This window comes from Sapajus apella, unplaced genomic scaffold (assembly GCF_009761245.1).
Source record: "Sapajus apella isolate SASKATOON/1434 unplaced genomic scaffold, GSC_monkey_1.0 scaffold22, whole genome shotgun sequence".
NCBI lineage: Eukaryota > Metazoa > Chordata > Mammalia > Primates > Cebidae > Sapajus > Sapajus apella.
Genome location: NW_022436962.1, coordinates 28,865,718 through 28,881,248, shown reverse-complemented (window position 1 = coordinate 28,881,248; position 15,531 = coordinate 28,865,718). Strand labels below are relative to the sequence as shown.

The 15,531-nt window shown below is 36.4% G+C and overlaps 1 protein-coding gene across 19 annotated transcripts in view; it reads left to right on the top strand.

The window, feature by feature from the left end:
- Window positions 1-15,531, top strand: part of CDC42BPA (CDC42 binding protein kinase alpha) — a 327,338-nt gene that overhangs the window by 180,697 nt on the left and 131,110 nt on the right. For all 19 annotated transcript variants that reach the window (XM_032289464.1, XM_032289476.1, XM_032289477.1 and 16 more), the window contains exons 11-12: window positions 1,349-1,471; window positions 11,800-11,933. In XM_032289464.1, the coding sequence (XP_032145355.1) occupies window positions 1,349-1,471; window positions 11,800-11,933 (257 nt within the window). The remainder of the gene's footprint in view (window positions 1-1,348; window positions 1,472-11,799; window positions 11,934-15,531) is intronic.

Below are 15,531 nucleotides of genomic sequence, written 5' to 3'. Positions count from 1 at the left end.
CCGCACCCGGCCTCTCCCCATTTTCGACTCCCAATTTAGATGTCTTTAAAGAAAATAAAAATAATGGGTGTTCTTTTCAAAATAATAAATACAAAAAAGGACCAATCTTTTAGCATGTTTTGAACCCAAAAAGAAAGAAATGTATAAGAAATACTTACTGGATGCAGAAAATCAAGATCAGATGCACAATATAGTATATCTTAAACCTTTAATTCAAATTAACAGGTATTTATGGACTGCCACACATATAGAGATTGCGGTTTACACACACACATATGCATGCACACACAAAGTAATCAGTAATGATTTCCACTAACTCATAAAGAATTATGATAAGGGAGATACTTACTGTGTAAGAATCCCTCCATAAATAGCAGAATATTTATTTTAGAATGAAGGGCAATTTCATTTCTGATGTAAAATGCTAAAAAAATGTTTTCTTTGTTCCATATCTTTGATGATATCTGGGAATAAACCTCAGTAGAGTTACTGTTTCTTTAATACTTTGTATTTTCTGATTAGAACTGCAAGATAAGTTAATAATTTCTATTTTAACTAGATATTTTAGCTAAATTGATTAGCCATAGTTACCTGTAGATGGGCTTCAACTTTCAAACATAAAATTTGGAAGGCCAGCACTTCTGCATATGTAACATGCCTAACCCTCCGTTTGTACATGAGATCCAATTCTTCATACAGCATCTGACTGACATACCAGGCTTTTGAGATATCACATGGTGATGTTCTTACTAGGAGAAAAGGGGGCTACATCATTGAATCATTGGCAGAGTACACCAACAGTATTTAAAACCAAAAATCTCACATATTAGAAGGTGGAGTCTTTCATATATATATGTATTATAATTTTGAAGATGCATGCAGTGGATTTTCTTTTTTTAAGATAGAGTTTCACTTTGTCTCCCAGGCCGGAGTGCAGTGGCATGATCACAGCTCACTATCACCTCAACCTCCCGGGCTCATGCAATTTTCCCACGTCAGCCTCCTGAGTAGCTGGGACTTCAGGCATGCGCCACCATGCCCTGGCATTTTCTATATCTTTTGTAGAGAAAAGGTCTCACTCTGCTGCCCAGGCTGGTCTCAAACTCCTGGACTCAAGTGATCCTCCTGCTTTGGCCTCCCAAAGTGCTGGGATTACAAGCGTGAACCACCGCCCCCGGCCTGATTTTTTATGACTTAATTTTTACGTTTTCACATGCTTTTTGTCAATGAGTAGATGTTTTGATCTATAAACTTGTATAAATATTTTTCTACAAAGAAATATATGTTATTAGTTTTAAGAATTTAGAACATGGTGATATTTTTACTTCTTTTTTTCTTTTTTTTAAAGAGTCAACACAGACTGTCCAAGCTCTGCAGTATTCAACTGTTGATGGTCCACTAACAGCAAGCAAAGATTTAGAAATAAAAAACTTAAAAGAAGAAATTGAAAAACTAAGGAAACAAGTAACAGGTAAATATCTGTGGTTCACTGTTAATTCAATTTAGGACATGTTTAAAACATTGTTTATTCACACATAAAACATTTATTGAGTGCCTGTCTGTATTACATGACGTGAGTTACATGCTAGTCAGGGAAGGTCAAATAAAAATGGGTTCTGCTCTCAAGGAGTTCACATTTTGGTCTTGGAAACAGATAAAGAGTTATTGCAATACATATGAAATGGCTATGAGGAAAAATAAATGGAGGTGCGTGGAGAGTACATAGGAGGAGCACCTAATCCAGACTTACTTGAACAAGGATGGCTTTTTTTGGAAGGCCTATTTATTTTGGAATTTATCTGGCAAAGCATATTTGTGAGAAGAGGAAAAGGTGAGTGAGGACTGAGGAAGAAGGACACTAAACACAAGCAGAGTGCATGTATACAGGCATCAGGAAAGTTTGTTTTGTTTGTTTGTTTGCAGGAAGTGATTTATTAGGCAGAGAGAGACAAGAAGAGAGAGAGAGAGAGAGAGAGCAAGCTCTCATGCTGTCGTGAGAGGGGATGTTTTCTTTGTTAATGCAGTTATTTTATCTGTATTACTGAGATTAAAACTCAATTTGACAAGTGTTTGTATACCTATTTATTCATTTATTGCATTTATTCAACAAATATATATTGAGCATCTGCTATGTAACAGGCATTATTTCAGGCTCTTGGGATGCAACATTAAGCAAAACAGACTAAACAAAAAATCTTTGCTTTGGCCTGGGTGAAGGACAGAAAACAGAAATCAGTAAATATATAACTTTGTAAATGATACAGTATGTTAGGAGGTGATAAATGCTTTTAAAATAAGAATAGAATAAGGACAATGAGTCATTTTAAGTATAGTGGCCCAAGGGTAGGCCTGACTGAGAAGGTAAATGTTAGCACAAACTTGAAGAGGGTAAGGGGGTTAGCTGTACAGTTATCTGTGAAATATGTGTTCCAAGTAGAAGGACTAGCCAGTGCAAAGACTTTTAAAATCAAATGTTCCCCTGGTGTTCAGGTAAAACACAGAGTACTACATGGCTAGAGTAGAATGATCAAGCAAGGAGAATGGAAGGAAATGAGTTAGAGAAGTAAAAGGGTGAAAGGGGCTTGTTGCCTGATCAGTAGAGCCTTACTGATTGGTGTAAGGTCTTTGGTTTTTACTCAAAATGAAATGGCAGTTTTTTGCAACATTTAGAAGCATTACATGATCTGAATAATTGGAGGGTTAGGAAGAAAAAGCAGAAGGTACTACTTTAACTAGAATTTGTCAGGCCTCTCCAGAAAGGCAGTTTTAGGCAAAAATTAGTGAAAGAGAAGAAGTAATATAATGTAGCATCTTTTATAAAAATGACTTTTTAAAATGCCATGTTAATACTTTTTTATATTAAATATATAGAGATCTTAATTTTGAGCATTATTTATGAATGCTATTTTGTGTTTTTAAGAGGCTCTACTCCTAAAAAATAACTTTGTATCTAATCTCTGTTACTTTATCTTTCCAAAAGTAAGTTATTGTAGATTGGGAACATGATAAGTGAATCATTGACTTTGCTTTGGTACCAACAATAACATTAAGAGTGTCATTGAATGTCTATGTTAGAGTTGTGTGACACTGAAAAAACAGAACAGAAGACCAGCTAGAATGGTCAGTGATTTGTCTTCAGAGAGGCAATAGGGATTTGGAAAACTTATTCATAAGCCTGTCTCTACTCTTTTTAATAGCATGTGGCTTTGAATGGCAGTAGCTTTTGAAAGCTTGCTAATTAATTTTAAAACTGTCTTGAAATAGGTGGTATTGATGAAAAATATTTAAATCAACAATTAGTTGTATGTCATTCACCAAAGTAATAGTGAGCTTTTTTGTTAGCTCTATGTAAGAGCTAAATTTTTAACTCTTAAAATGTTTTGCTGTCATTTACAGTAATGTTCTGGCACTATACAAAGGAAACCTGTGTTGATGTCTAACCCATTATATATAGATAATGATAAGTAATTCATTTTCTGAGCCATTTCAAATGGTATTGTATTTTTAATTTTATTGTTCATGTGTTTATTGCTAATATATAAAAATATAGTTGATTTGTACATGTTTATTTTGTATTCTGTAGTGTTGCTGAACTCACTTATTAGTTCTAGGAGGTTTTTTTTAAAAAAAATAGATTCTTTGGGATTTTTAATTCTGACAGTCATGTCATCTGCAGGTGGGAACAGTTTTATTTCTCCATTTCTGATCTATATGCTTTTTGTTTCCTTTTCTTGCCTTATTGCAAGAACCTGCAGCACTATGTTAAAGAATAGTGATGAGAAGAACATTCTAGCTTCTCAGTCTTAGGGGAAAAGCGTTCATATCCCTCTGCTTCTGTATTTCTAAGGGTTTTTAAAAACATTAATGGGTGCTGAATTTTGTCAAATGCTTTTTCTGTATCAATTGATATGAACATACGATTTTCAAAAAGTAACCTGTTAACATGGTAAATTACATTGGTTGATTAAAGTATTGAACCCAGCCATATAGCCCAGGTGTAAACCATGGTCATGGTGTACAATTGTTTTTATATATTGCCGAATTCCATTCCTAATATTTTGTTAAGAATTTTTGCATCTATATACATCAAGGATATTAGTCTTTAGTTTTTCTTCTCTTTTCTTTCTTTCTTGTACTGCCTGTTTCTTCTTCCCTTTTCTTTTCTTTTTTCTTTCTTGTACTGCCTGTTTTCTCTCTCAGTGTGGCTGGTGGCTACTGTCACCAGCAGCCACCAGAGGCCTGAACAAAAGAGCACCAGCAGGAGATCCACCTGCATGCATCCTTTCTGGAGCAACCTTGCAGACTGAGTCACATTTTTGGTACAGCTTCAGTGACAACCTCAGTGTGAAAATCGAAGAGTTTTTAGTACTTACAGACCTTGTGGTACATGGCATGCCTGTAGACCACACACCTGGAGGTCAGGGAGTGCAGGGAGACAGAGAGCCTTGAGCGGGAGAGCATGGCAACTAGCAGTGTATATTAGGGAACAGGGTGTAGGTCACTTTAAGTTTGGAAGCCAGTGCTTGAATGGTCCCTTTAAAGGAGATGGCAGGAAGGCAGGATCCCAGTCTGCTAGTTGGGAGAGATGTCTCCAGCTTGAGCCCCTGGGGTGTGGTATAGAACTGGAAACTGCATCAAGAGTGACTAAACCCTGCCTCCGAAACAAGAAAGCTAAACCTGCATTCAAAATGGATGCTGAGGCAACATAAAATTACTATACAATTATACATGTTATAAATTTGTGATTCATTTTAAAGTAAAATTATATATGCTATAAATTTGTAAATACGGTTGATCCTTGAGCAACATGGATTTGAACTGTGTGGGTCCACTTATATGCAGATTTTTTCCCAACCAAATAGAGATTGAAAATGTGGTATTCCATGTATACAAAGGACCGACTTTTCTTATGGTTGGATTTACAGGGCTGACTGCGAGATTTGAGTATGCATGAGTTTGGTATAAGTAGTGGGGACGGGGCTGGAACCAATCCTGCACATACACTGAGGGATGACTGTAATTTATTAGAAAATTATACTACGATGGTAAGCATTCACTACCCTATCTTTGTCTAGTTTCTGTATCAGGGAAATACTATCTTCATAAAATGAATAGGGAAGTATTCTATCTTGTTCTTTCTGCAAGAGATCATACAAAGTAAGTGTTCACTCTTTAAGCATTTTGTGGAACTCTCCATTGAAACTATCTGGGCTTGGAGATTATCTTCGGTGATAATTTTCAAAATACACATTAAGTTTCACAATAGTTACAAGGCTAGTCAAATTATCTATCTCATAGATTATAGGTTGTCTTAGTTTATGATTTTGTAGGAATTAATTCATTTGGTCTAAGTTGTCAAATATATGTGTGTAGAGCTGGGTCTGATTTAAATCATTTTAGCTGGCTTTACCTGACACCACTCCAGCAGTGGAAATGGGACCGCTGTCTCATTACAGCCAAGTGGAGCTAGAAGTATAGATTTTCCACTTGGCCATCCTTGACATCCAAGTGAGGCCTTCTCATTACTGCTCAGGGGTATTGGAGATTCCAGCCCTCAATAGGATTTCTGCAGACACTTTGGTGGGGATGGCATTATACATACACACACACTCTCTACACACACACACTTACACATACACATGGTGGTAATATCCTGGGCAATAGTGAAGGTTCTTAATCCCTTCTGAAACTACCCCAGAGGGAAGAGGGAGGAGTACCTTATTATTGCCAGGTTGGAGGTATAAGTCCAGGTTCCCTATGTGGTTTCCACTGACAATGTGTGTGAGGGGAGGCTTGTTGTCAGCAGAGAGGATTAATGTCCTGTCTTTTTCTGACACCATACTTGTTTTGTTTTTGAGACAGTTTCACTCTGTCACCAAGGCTGGAGTACAGCGGTGTGATCTCGGCTCACTGCAACCTCCACCTCTCCGGTTTAAGCAATTTTTATGCCTCATTCTCCCAAGTAGCTAGGACCACACCCAGCTAATTTTTTGATATTTTTAATAGAGATGGGTCTTGCTGTTTTGCCTGGGCTGGTCTCAAACTCCTGTCCTCAAGTGATCTGCCCTCCTCAGCTTCCTAAAGTGCTGGGATTATAGGTGTGAGTGACCACGCCCCCCTGTTTTTCTGGCACCAGTCTTGCAGATGTGTTTGAGTACCTCATTATAGGCTCATGAGGTTGGAAATCTAGCCCCCGCACTTGTCTGTCGTTGACATGGGTGAATATGGGGCCAGTTTTTTTCTGTGATGTTTATCTCAAGTAGAGCAGTTATTTTCTGTAAGTTTTCTGTCTTCTTAGTCTGCCCCTTTCCTAATCCTTTGGCTAGAAAGAGCAGGCTTTTACTGGGGCTTTTTCTCTTTATAGCTGTTGTCATTTATGAGTTATCTTCTTTAGCTCTAATTCTGGGATATATGAACCAAGAAGAAACTCCAGAAAACTTGCCATTATGTTGTTTATCAGGTCCCAATGTTCTGAGGAAGTTTTTCTCTTCACATTTCAGAGTCTTCAGTTTGTTTTACGCATAATGTCTAGGGTTTTAAGTTGTACTTAATGGGAAGAATGGGAAGTATATCTATTCCATTTTCCCAGAACTTGAAGTCTCCAGTCTGCCAGACTAAAAGTTTAAAATGTAAGTCTGTTCATGTCACAGCTTCAACATACATATCTTCAGTGGATCCCCATTGCCTCCAGGATAAAGTAGAAATTTCTCAATTCTAATACAAGGCCCTTCATTATTATGCATGTATTTGCCTCTCCAGTTTTGTCTCTTGTTACTACTCCCTAGCTCACTGATTACTGAACTACTTTTAGTTCCATCCAGTGATGTTCCACTTCCTTCATACACTGTTTTTTTCTTCCCTTTCTTTCTTTCCTTCTTTTTAAAAAAAAAAAAAAAATGCACATTGAAGGCTCTCCTTAGGACCTCTGCCTGATGAGTAGCCCCAACTTTAAATAAGCTCTGAAGAAAAAAGTATGTAAAACATCTTCAATCTGCCATCGCACCAGATACTTTTTGAGCAATGTCTTTGTGTATACAGATACCCACCATTAATGACTTTTTATCTTGTGTTTCCCAGCAGCAGTGTTCACCAGTATTTTTAAGTTTCTCAAAAAATGTAACAAATTTGTAATTATTGGCAACTTCTTTTTAATATTTACTTCTTTACCATACTCTGAGCTCCTAAAAGTGAGGAGTAGGTTATAGTAGGTTTTCCTACTATATTCCTAGTGCCAAGCTCATTGCCATTATTGTATAACAGACACTAAATATATATTTGTTGAGTATTTGCAGATGAAAATAAAAATTTTTTAAATAATTTATACCTTATTGAATACTTTTGTATGAGAAAATAATGGGATTTTTTTTTGTTTTCTAAATGAAAAGTTTATTGTAATCTGTAATGTAACTTTTTGAAACTCTGATTCTTATGCTGCCTTGAGTTTGGGGATATGTGCCTCTGTGTACTGTTTGTTTCTACACACACACACACACACACACACACACACACACACACACACACACACACACACACACACACACACCTCTCTCTCTCTCTCTTCCCCCTCTCTCCCCCCTCCCCTCTCCCCACTCTCCCCAGCCTTCCTCCCCCACTTCCTCTCTCTCCCTCCCCTCCCCTCCCCTCCCTTCCCTTCCCTTCCCCACCCCCTGCTGTGGATAGGGAAGATTGATAGTAAGGGAGCCTGGTTTTACTTATTATAATTAGAAGTAAAATTTATTTGCATCTCAGAAAAGTTACATAATGGAAAAAATGAAACTATGCTTCTTGTGGATCAGGGAGGTGTTTTGGTTGTTATTGCCAGCTTCCTTCTTACTCTAGTCTTAACCCCTTTCCAGTTTATAGTGTTCCACTTTGAGTACTGCTCTAAACATACCCATTTTTTGACCTCTCAATTCCTTTAGCACATGTAGCCTGCCACACAATTTGCATTTGATTTTCTATTTTATGATTTTTTAAAAGAGTGTTGCTATTGTCTTTCTAACTTATCTCCTTCAAGATGGAGACCATATGTTATATTTTTCTTCCATGCCATAAAGTGCGAAGAAAATAACCCCAGATGTATGATGCCTTTGTTAAGTCCTCATTACTAACAGGTTGAATTTGCCCGTCCTAAATAGCAGCTGTGAGCTAAGAACCATTTAGTTGGTATCAACAAACCCAGTTTCCTAGTACAGGTTTTTCTTTTTTCTTTTTTTCTTTTAAGACAGAGTCTCATTCTATCGCTCATGCTAGAGTGCAGTGATAAGATCTTGGCTCACTGCAGCAGCCTCTGCCTCCTAGATTTAAGTGATTCTCCTGCCTCAGCCCTTCTTGAGTAGCTGGGTTTATACGCATGTGCCACACCTAGCTAATTTTTGTATTTTTAGTAGAGATGGGGTTTCACCATGTTGGCCAGGCTTTTCTTGAACTCCTGACCTAAGGTGATCTGCCCACCTTGGCCTCCCAAAGTACTGGATTTACAGGCATGAGCCATGATGCCCGACCTAGTACAGCTTTTTCTGTTTGTTCACTATAATCAGTTTTTAACAACTTCATCTAAATGTCATGGCTAATTGTGTTGGATATTTTTAATAGCCTCTGGGTTTCTTTCAGAATTTTAGTCATATTTGCTACTTGTTGTAGTAAAAGTAAAGGCTCTGCTGCCTTACTCATTTTATAGTATTTGACCAAAGGTCAAAACATTCTGGATTTTTCTTGATCTGGGGTTTTCATGTTTTGGAAATACAAAATTCTGTGTTTACCAAATTATAAGTGTTATGTTTTTCTCCATAATGGAGGATATTATTAAAGATTGGGAGAGGGGTATCTTCTCCAACACTTCTTAATCCAGTACCTTTTTTTTTTTTGTGCTCCTTATAATTCACATATTGTTGTTTAAGTGAATGTTTTGAGCTTTTTTTTTTTTTTTTTTTTTTACTTTTAAAAAGGGTCTGAAATATAAAACAGGGAAATCTGACGTGTTTCTCTAACAACTCCATTGCAAAGCAGCCAAAATGAAAAATGGCTGTGGTAAAAACTAAAATTAACACTATATTGAAATAAATCAGTAAAAATATCCTTAAAGCTTTTAGAAGCTGTTCCATGTGATATCATCTGTTAAAAACTTTATATGATACAGAATTTTTATGAAATACTGAATTTTTTTGTTTCTCAGAGCTGTTGAAATAAATCAGTAACAATAATTTTTCAAAAAATTTGAACATGTTAGAGAAAAACACTTCAAAAGTAGAAGAAAGAATGTTCAAAATGGATTACTAAATGTGCCATATTGCTACTCTAAATGGGTTTTCCTTAACCATGAAATTTGATTAAAATGAACCAGGAAATGATGGAAGTCATCTGCTTTACATGGTACATTTTTTATTCCTAATTATGAGAACAAACATAAATTGATATTTACTTTAGAAATTATTGAAATCCTGGCCAGATGCTTTGGGAGGCTGAGGCGGGCTGATCACCTGAGGTCAGGAGTTCAAGACCAGCCTGGCCAACATGGTGAAACCCTGTTTCTACTAAAAATACAAAAAATTAACCATGCATGGTGATACGTGCCTTTAATCCCAGCTGCTAGGGAGGCTGAGGCAGAAGAATCGGTTGAACCTGGGAGGCAGAGGTTGCAGTGAGCCAAGATCACGCCATTGCACTCCAGCCTGGGTGAAAGAAATTGTTGAAATTTAAACACTTAAAATATAAAATATTTAAATATGTTTGAAAGAAATTAAATAGAAATATTCCCATAAGAAGTGCTGAAATTTGATAAGGTGATAAAATACAGTTTTCTGAATATAAGCCTAAACACCATGATTAAAATTAAATACCCTATGATTTTTCATTTTCTTCACATAAAACATTCATTAAATGATACTGTTTAGATACTCTGAAAACCAGTTAATATAACTTCATGTCTTCAAAAGTTGTTAACTATGCTATTAATAATTATGCTTTTAAAGTAGCTAAGTTTTAAATCTATGAATTTATTGCACTGTATATTATTTATGGAATCTAGAACTATGCAATATATGATACACTAATACATTTAATTTTTAGACTGCAAGATGCATCTTCACAAGCGAATTGCTCTTCTCAATAGGACTAACATATTAGTAACACTACTTCATTTATTGAAAGCATCAGTCACAACAATATACAACACTTTGTGCACTGGCTCCCATACTTTAATGTACAAATGAATGACTTGAGAATTTTTTTTGTTTTTTTGAGATGGAGTCTCGCTCTTGTTACCCAGGCTGGAGTGCAATGGCGCAATCTCGGCTCACCGCAACCTCCGTCTCCTGGGTTCAGGCAATTCTCCTGCCTCAGCCTCCTGAGTAGCTGGGATTACAGGCACGTGCCACCATGCCCAGCTAATTTTTTGTATTTTTAGTAGAGATGGGGTTTCACCATGTTGACCAGGATGGTCTCGATCTCTTGACCTCGTGATCCACCCGCCTCGGCCTCCCAAAGTGCTGGGATTACAGGCTTGAGCCACCGCGTCCGGCCTGACTTGAGAATTTTTTTATAGATTGGGGCCTGAGATTCTCCATATCTAAGTTCCTAGGCCGTGTTCATGTCACTTGTCTGGGGATGTCACTTAGAGCAGGGATCCCTAATTCCTGGGCCACAGACTGGTATCAGCAGAGTGAGCCACACAGCAGAAGGTGAATGACAGATGAGTGAGCATTAGGACCTGAGCTCCACCTTAGGCACTAATTCCCACAGAGCTGTGAACCCGATTGTGAACTGCTCATGCTAGGGATCTAGGTTGTACGCTTCTTATGAAAATCTAACTGCCTGAGTATCTGAGGTGAAATAGTTCCATCCTGAAACTATTTCTCCAACGCCTGGTCCTTGGAAAAATTGTCCTCCATGAAACTGGCCCCTGCTGCCAAAAAGGTTGGGTATTGATGGCTTAGAGTAATAATGTGTAAAGAACAGAAAATATCCAGAACAGAACTGATAATGCATGTTGTCTAGATTTCTGTGTCACTGACTTTAGTTCTTTGCTAGTTTACTTTTGATACCAGAAACATTTTCTATCAATATATTACATTTTAAGGCATATGTTAACATTAATAATTTTGTTGTTTCTTAATAACCCCTTTTATCTGAGAATGTTAAACATTATTTAATAACATTAATTTGTAAGGTAGAGAAGTCAGTGCAAGATTTCCTGGACTCTAGTCTTGGTGCTGATACAGATTTTGCAATGTGACTCTAGGCAAAGTATTCAACTCCCTGAGTTTCTTCAACTGAAAAATAGAATTGATTTAGATTAGAAATTTTTCAGATATTTGCTTTTTAGAAATCAGAGTTTGTTCTTCAAATAAACAGTGGTGAAACTATACTGGGTGATTTGGAACCACACTGTTAGAGTTAAAACCATCTTACACAGTAATTTGACTAACATCAGCACTAGTATGCTTACCAACACTACAGTAAAACTTGCCAGCTTTTTTTGTTTGGTTTTGTTGTTTATTAGTTTTAAAATTTTTAATTGGTCTGAAGGTTCTGTTTTTGGAAGATTTTTTGGTTCCTAATGAGTAGGTAAGGCATTTCTGCACATAAATTTTGCACATCTTCACATGGCATACGCCATTCACCATCTTTACAGTGATCTGATAGGCGTTTAATTGGTCAAGAGTCATACTGGTATACACTGTTAGTAGACCTAACTCCAGATTCAAAATGCTGATTAAAAAAAAAATTTAGTTGTTTTACCTTAGTTTCAATCATTGATTTTATGCAAATAGTAAAAGAAACCCTGTCTTTTGTTTTTAGAGTCGAGTCATTTGGAACAGCAACTCGAAGAAGCTAATGCTGTGAGGCGAGAACTAGATGATGCTTTTAGACAAATCAAAGCTTATGAAAAACAAATCAAAACATTACAACAAGAAAGGGAAGATCTAAATAAGGTAAAAGATGTTAATAGATTGTTAAAGCTTTTTCTCTATTTTAAATCTTGTATTATAAGAATACTGAAATTCATAATGAATTACAATAATATGTAGTATATTTTATCTTTTAAAAAGTTGGTTTAAAAATTTAAGAATTATTTTGGTGTGTGCCATTTGATTAGTAGCTAGTAATTAATAAACTCAAATTTTTGAGGCTTTAAAGTTCACAATCTTGTTTTTTTAAAGTTAATAGTCAAAGGACTAGATTAAAAGTCAATGTTACTGAAAAAAACGTGAAGAAATAAGAAAATAGTAGAATCTTTAGCATCTATAAAAAAATTTAAAATGCAAGCATATTTTCATTATAACTTGCTGATAAGAACATTCTTAAAAAAGTATAATTTAAAATTTCTTTAATTTTTTAAATGTCAGTTTTGATCTTTCAAAGCAGCATGGATAAACAAGCTACTCATTTTCATAAGAACTTTGTGTAACATTTAAACATTATTTTAAACATCAAGAAAACTTAGATAGCTAAGGCTCTGTGGCACAGCCCAGTAGAGTGAATAATATTCAAGCACTAGAGAAAATACTTTTCTTGAACCACATGCTGCTAAGCACTATGACTTTCATAAACAAATAGAAAAATTTGGGGACTAATACTAGCCATTGCAAATAAGAAATCAGTAGTTTATGGCATAGTGTAAGTTGTATTCAATGATGTAAGATATTAATATAATGCACTGATAATACAGAATGAAAAATTAGCTGAGTGGTATAATCCTGTAGTCCCAGCTACTCAGGACGCTGAGGCAGGAGGTTCACTCGAACGTAGTAAGTTGAGGCTGCAGTTGAGCCACGATCATATCACTGTACTCCAGCCTGAGCCACAGAGCAAGACCCTATCTCAGGAAAAAAAAAAAAAAAAAAGCATTGAATTTATAGACCAATTTAGAGAGAATTGACATCATTGCAATATTGTCTTTAAGTTCTTACTATCGTTATTGATTACTATTTTTCTGAATATACACACAGATTTCCAGAGTAGAATGATTGTTATCACTTACATACAGCAAAGAATAACTACATGGCTCCCTTCTGTGCCAACTCATCCCCAGAGCGATATCCTGAGAGCTGGCAAGATAAAACCCTACACAGAAGGAGTCTGTGTTATAAATGAGGAGCCTTGAAAACATTTGTCCAGGTGTTTATATAGAGGAAAGAAGCAACTGCTTCCTGCTTCCTCCTCTTCTGAGTGAGTTCCTTGGAAATCTACAAAGAAGGATCTAGTGTTCTTTCTCTAACCCTTTGAAATATAGATAAATATTTCCACTGGAAATATAAGCCCAGAGTCTCCTGCCCCATCAAAGGAAGCCGCCTTGGTCCAGGCTCCTACTCTCTCCCACCCCACCTTGAAATGTAAACACATTATCTCCAGAAGGGATATCTCTTAGTTTTCTCACTACTAAATCAATTATAAGTTACTTTTGAAGACTTTGATTTAGCCCAGGTTTCAGTAAAATTTGTTCAGAAGGTACCAACTGCAAAAACATAAAAACTAGCTAGAACCTCAGTACAGTGTTGATTAGAAATGGTAATAGCAGGCATCCCCATCTTGTTCCCCAATTTTGAAGAAATTGCCTCTGATATTTCACTACTAACAATGTTTGCTGTTAAGTTTTTAATAAATAATTTTTATCAAGTTAAGTTACCTTCTGTTGCTATTTTGTTAATAGCTTTTTATTTAGAGTGGGTATTGACTTTATTAAATGTGCCCTTCTGTGTTCTAATACGATTATATGATTCTTGTCCTTTAGTGAGTTGGTGTGGTGAACTACATTGGTAGACTTTTTCTAATATTAAGCCACTGTTATATTTCTGGGTTAAGCCCAAATTTCTCATGTATTTTAAATAATATTGTGATAGTATAGATAACATTTATGTAGCAAATATCTGTTCTAATAGCACTGTTCTAAATGCTTTACATATATTAGAATATTTAATCTCCATCACAGCCCCATGAGTTAGGTGGTATTATTATTATTCTCATTTTATGAATGGTGAGACCAAGCACAGAGAAGTTGGTTCACTTGCCCAAGGTCATAGAAATAGAAAGTGGTGGAGCTAGATTTTCAGCACAAGGAGTTTAGCTCCGGACTTCATGCATATCTACTTTATATATCACTGGAACTGATTTACTAATGTTGAAAAAGGATTTTCACGTTTTGTTTTTATGAATGAGATTGGCGTGTTATTTTTTTTCCTCTTTTGATATTTAGATTATACTGGTCTCATAGAGTTGAATTTTCTTTTTCTCACAGACCAATGAGTTATTTATAAGTATCTTTTAAATTTTTCAATGTATGGAGTTTTATCTTTTTTGTTGACTTCTTTTTTTTTTTTTTTTTTTTTTTTTTGAGACGGAGTTTCGCTTTTGTTACCCAGGCTGGAGTGCAATGGCGCAATCTCGGCTCACCGCAACCTCCGCCTCCTGGGTTCAGGCAATTCCCCTGCCTCAGCCTCCTGAGTAGCTGGGATTACAGGCACGCGCCACCATGCCCAGCTAATTTTTTTTTTGTAGTTTTAGTAGAGACGGGGTTTCACTGTGTTAACCAGGATGGTCTCCATCTCTTGACCTCGTGATCCACCCGCCTCGGCCTCCCAAAGTGCTGGGATTACAGGCGTGAGCCACCGCGCCCGGCCTGTTGACTTCTAACTTAGTTGCAGTGTCACTACAGAACTTGCTCTACCTGGTATTGGTTCTTTGAAATCTACTGAGACTTGCTTCATGACCTAGCCTGTTCCATTTTTAAACATTCAATATGAGCTCTTGAAAATAGTGTGTGTTTTAATTTAGAGAGCAAGTTTCTGTGTATGAAGCTTGTTAATTGAGCTTTTCAGATTTTCTTTATATTCACTATTTTTTTGGCATACTTGGTTTATCTATTAATGATTAAGAAATTGAAATTTCTCATTATAGTGATGTTTGCCAATTTTTCTCTGAAGCTCTAACAGCTTCTTTTTAATCATTTTGAGACTATCTTATAGAATGCACAAAAGTTCAGGATAGTATTTCTTTTCACGGTATTGAATTTTGTTATGTAGTGATATTTCTTATCCTTAATAATACATTTTCTACTGAAGTCTAGATTTCATTTCTTAATCTGATATAACAGACGGCCTTTAACTGGTGATTACTAATGTATATCAATGTGTTTCTACTAGCTTATTTTTTGTTTTCTGTTTGTCATGATTTTTGCATGCTGTTTTTTATGTCCTTTCTTCCCTTCTCATAAGTTTTTTGTTTGTTTGTTTGTTTTGTTTAGTTTTGTTTTTGAGACGGAGTTTGACACTGTCCCCAGGTTAGAGTGCAGTGGCGCAATCTCTGCACACTGCAACCTCCACCTTCCGGATTCAAGCAATTATCCTGCCTCAGCCTCCCAAGTAGCTGGGATTACAGGTGCCTGCCACCATGCCCAGCTAATTTTTGTGTTTTTAGTAGAGATGGGTTTTCACTGTTTTGGCCAAGCTGGTCTTGAACTCCTGACCTCATGATCCACCCGCCCCAGCCTCCCAAAGTGCTGGGATTATAAGCATGAGTCACTGCATCCGGCCT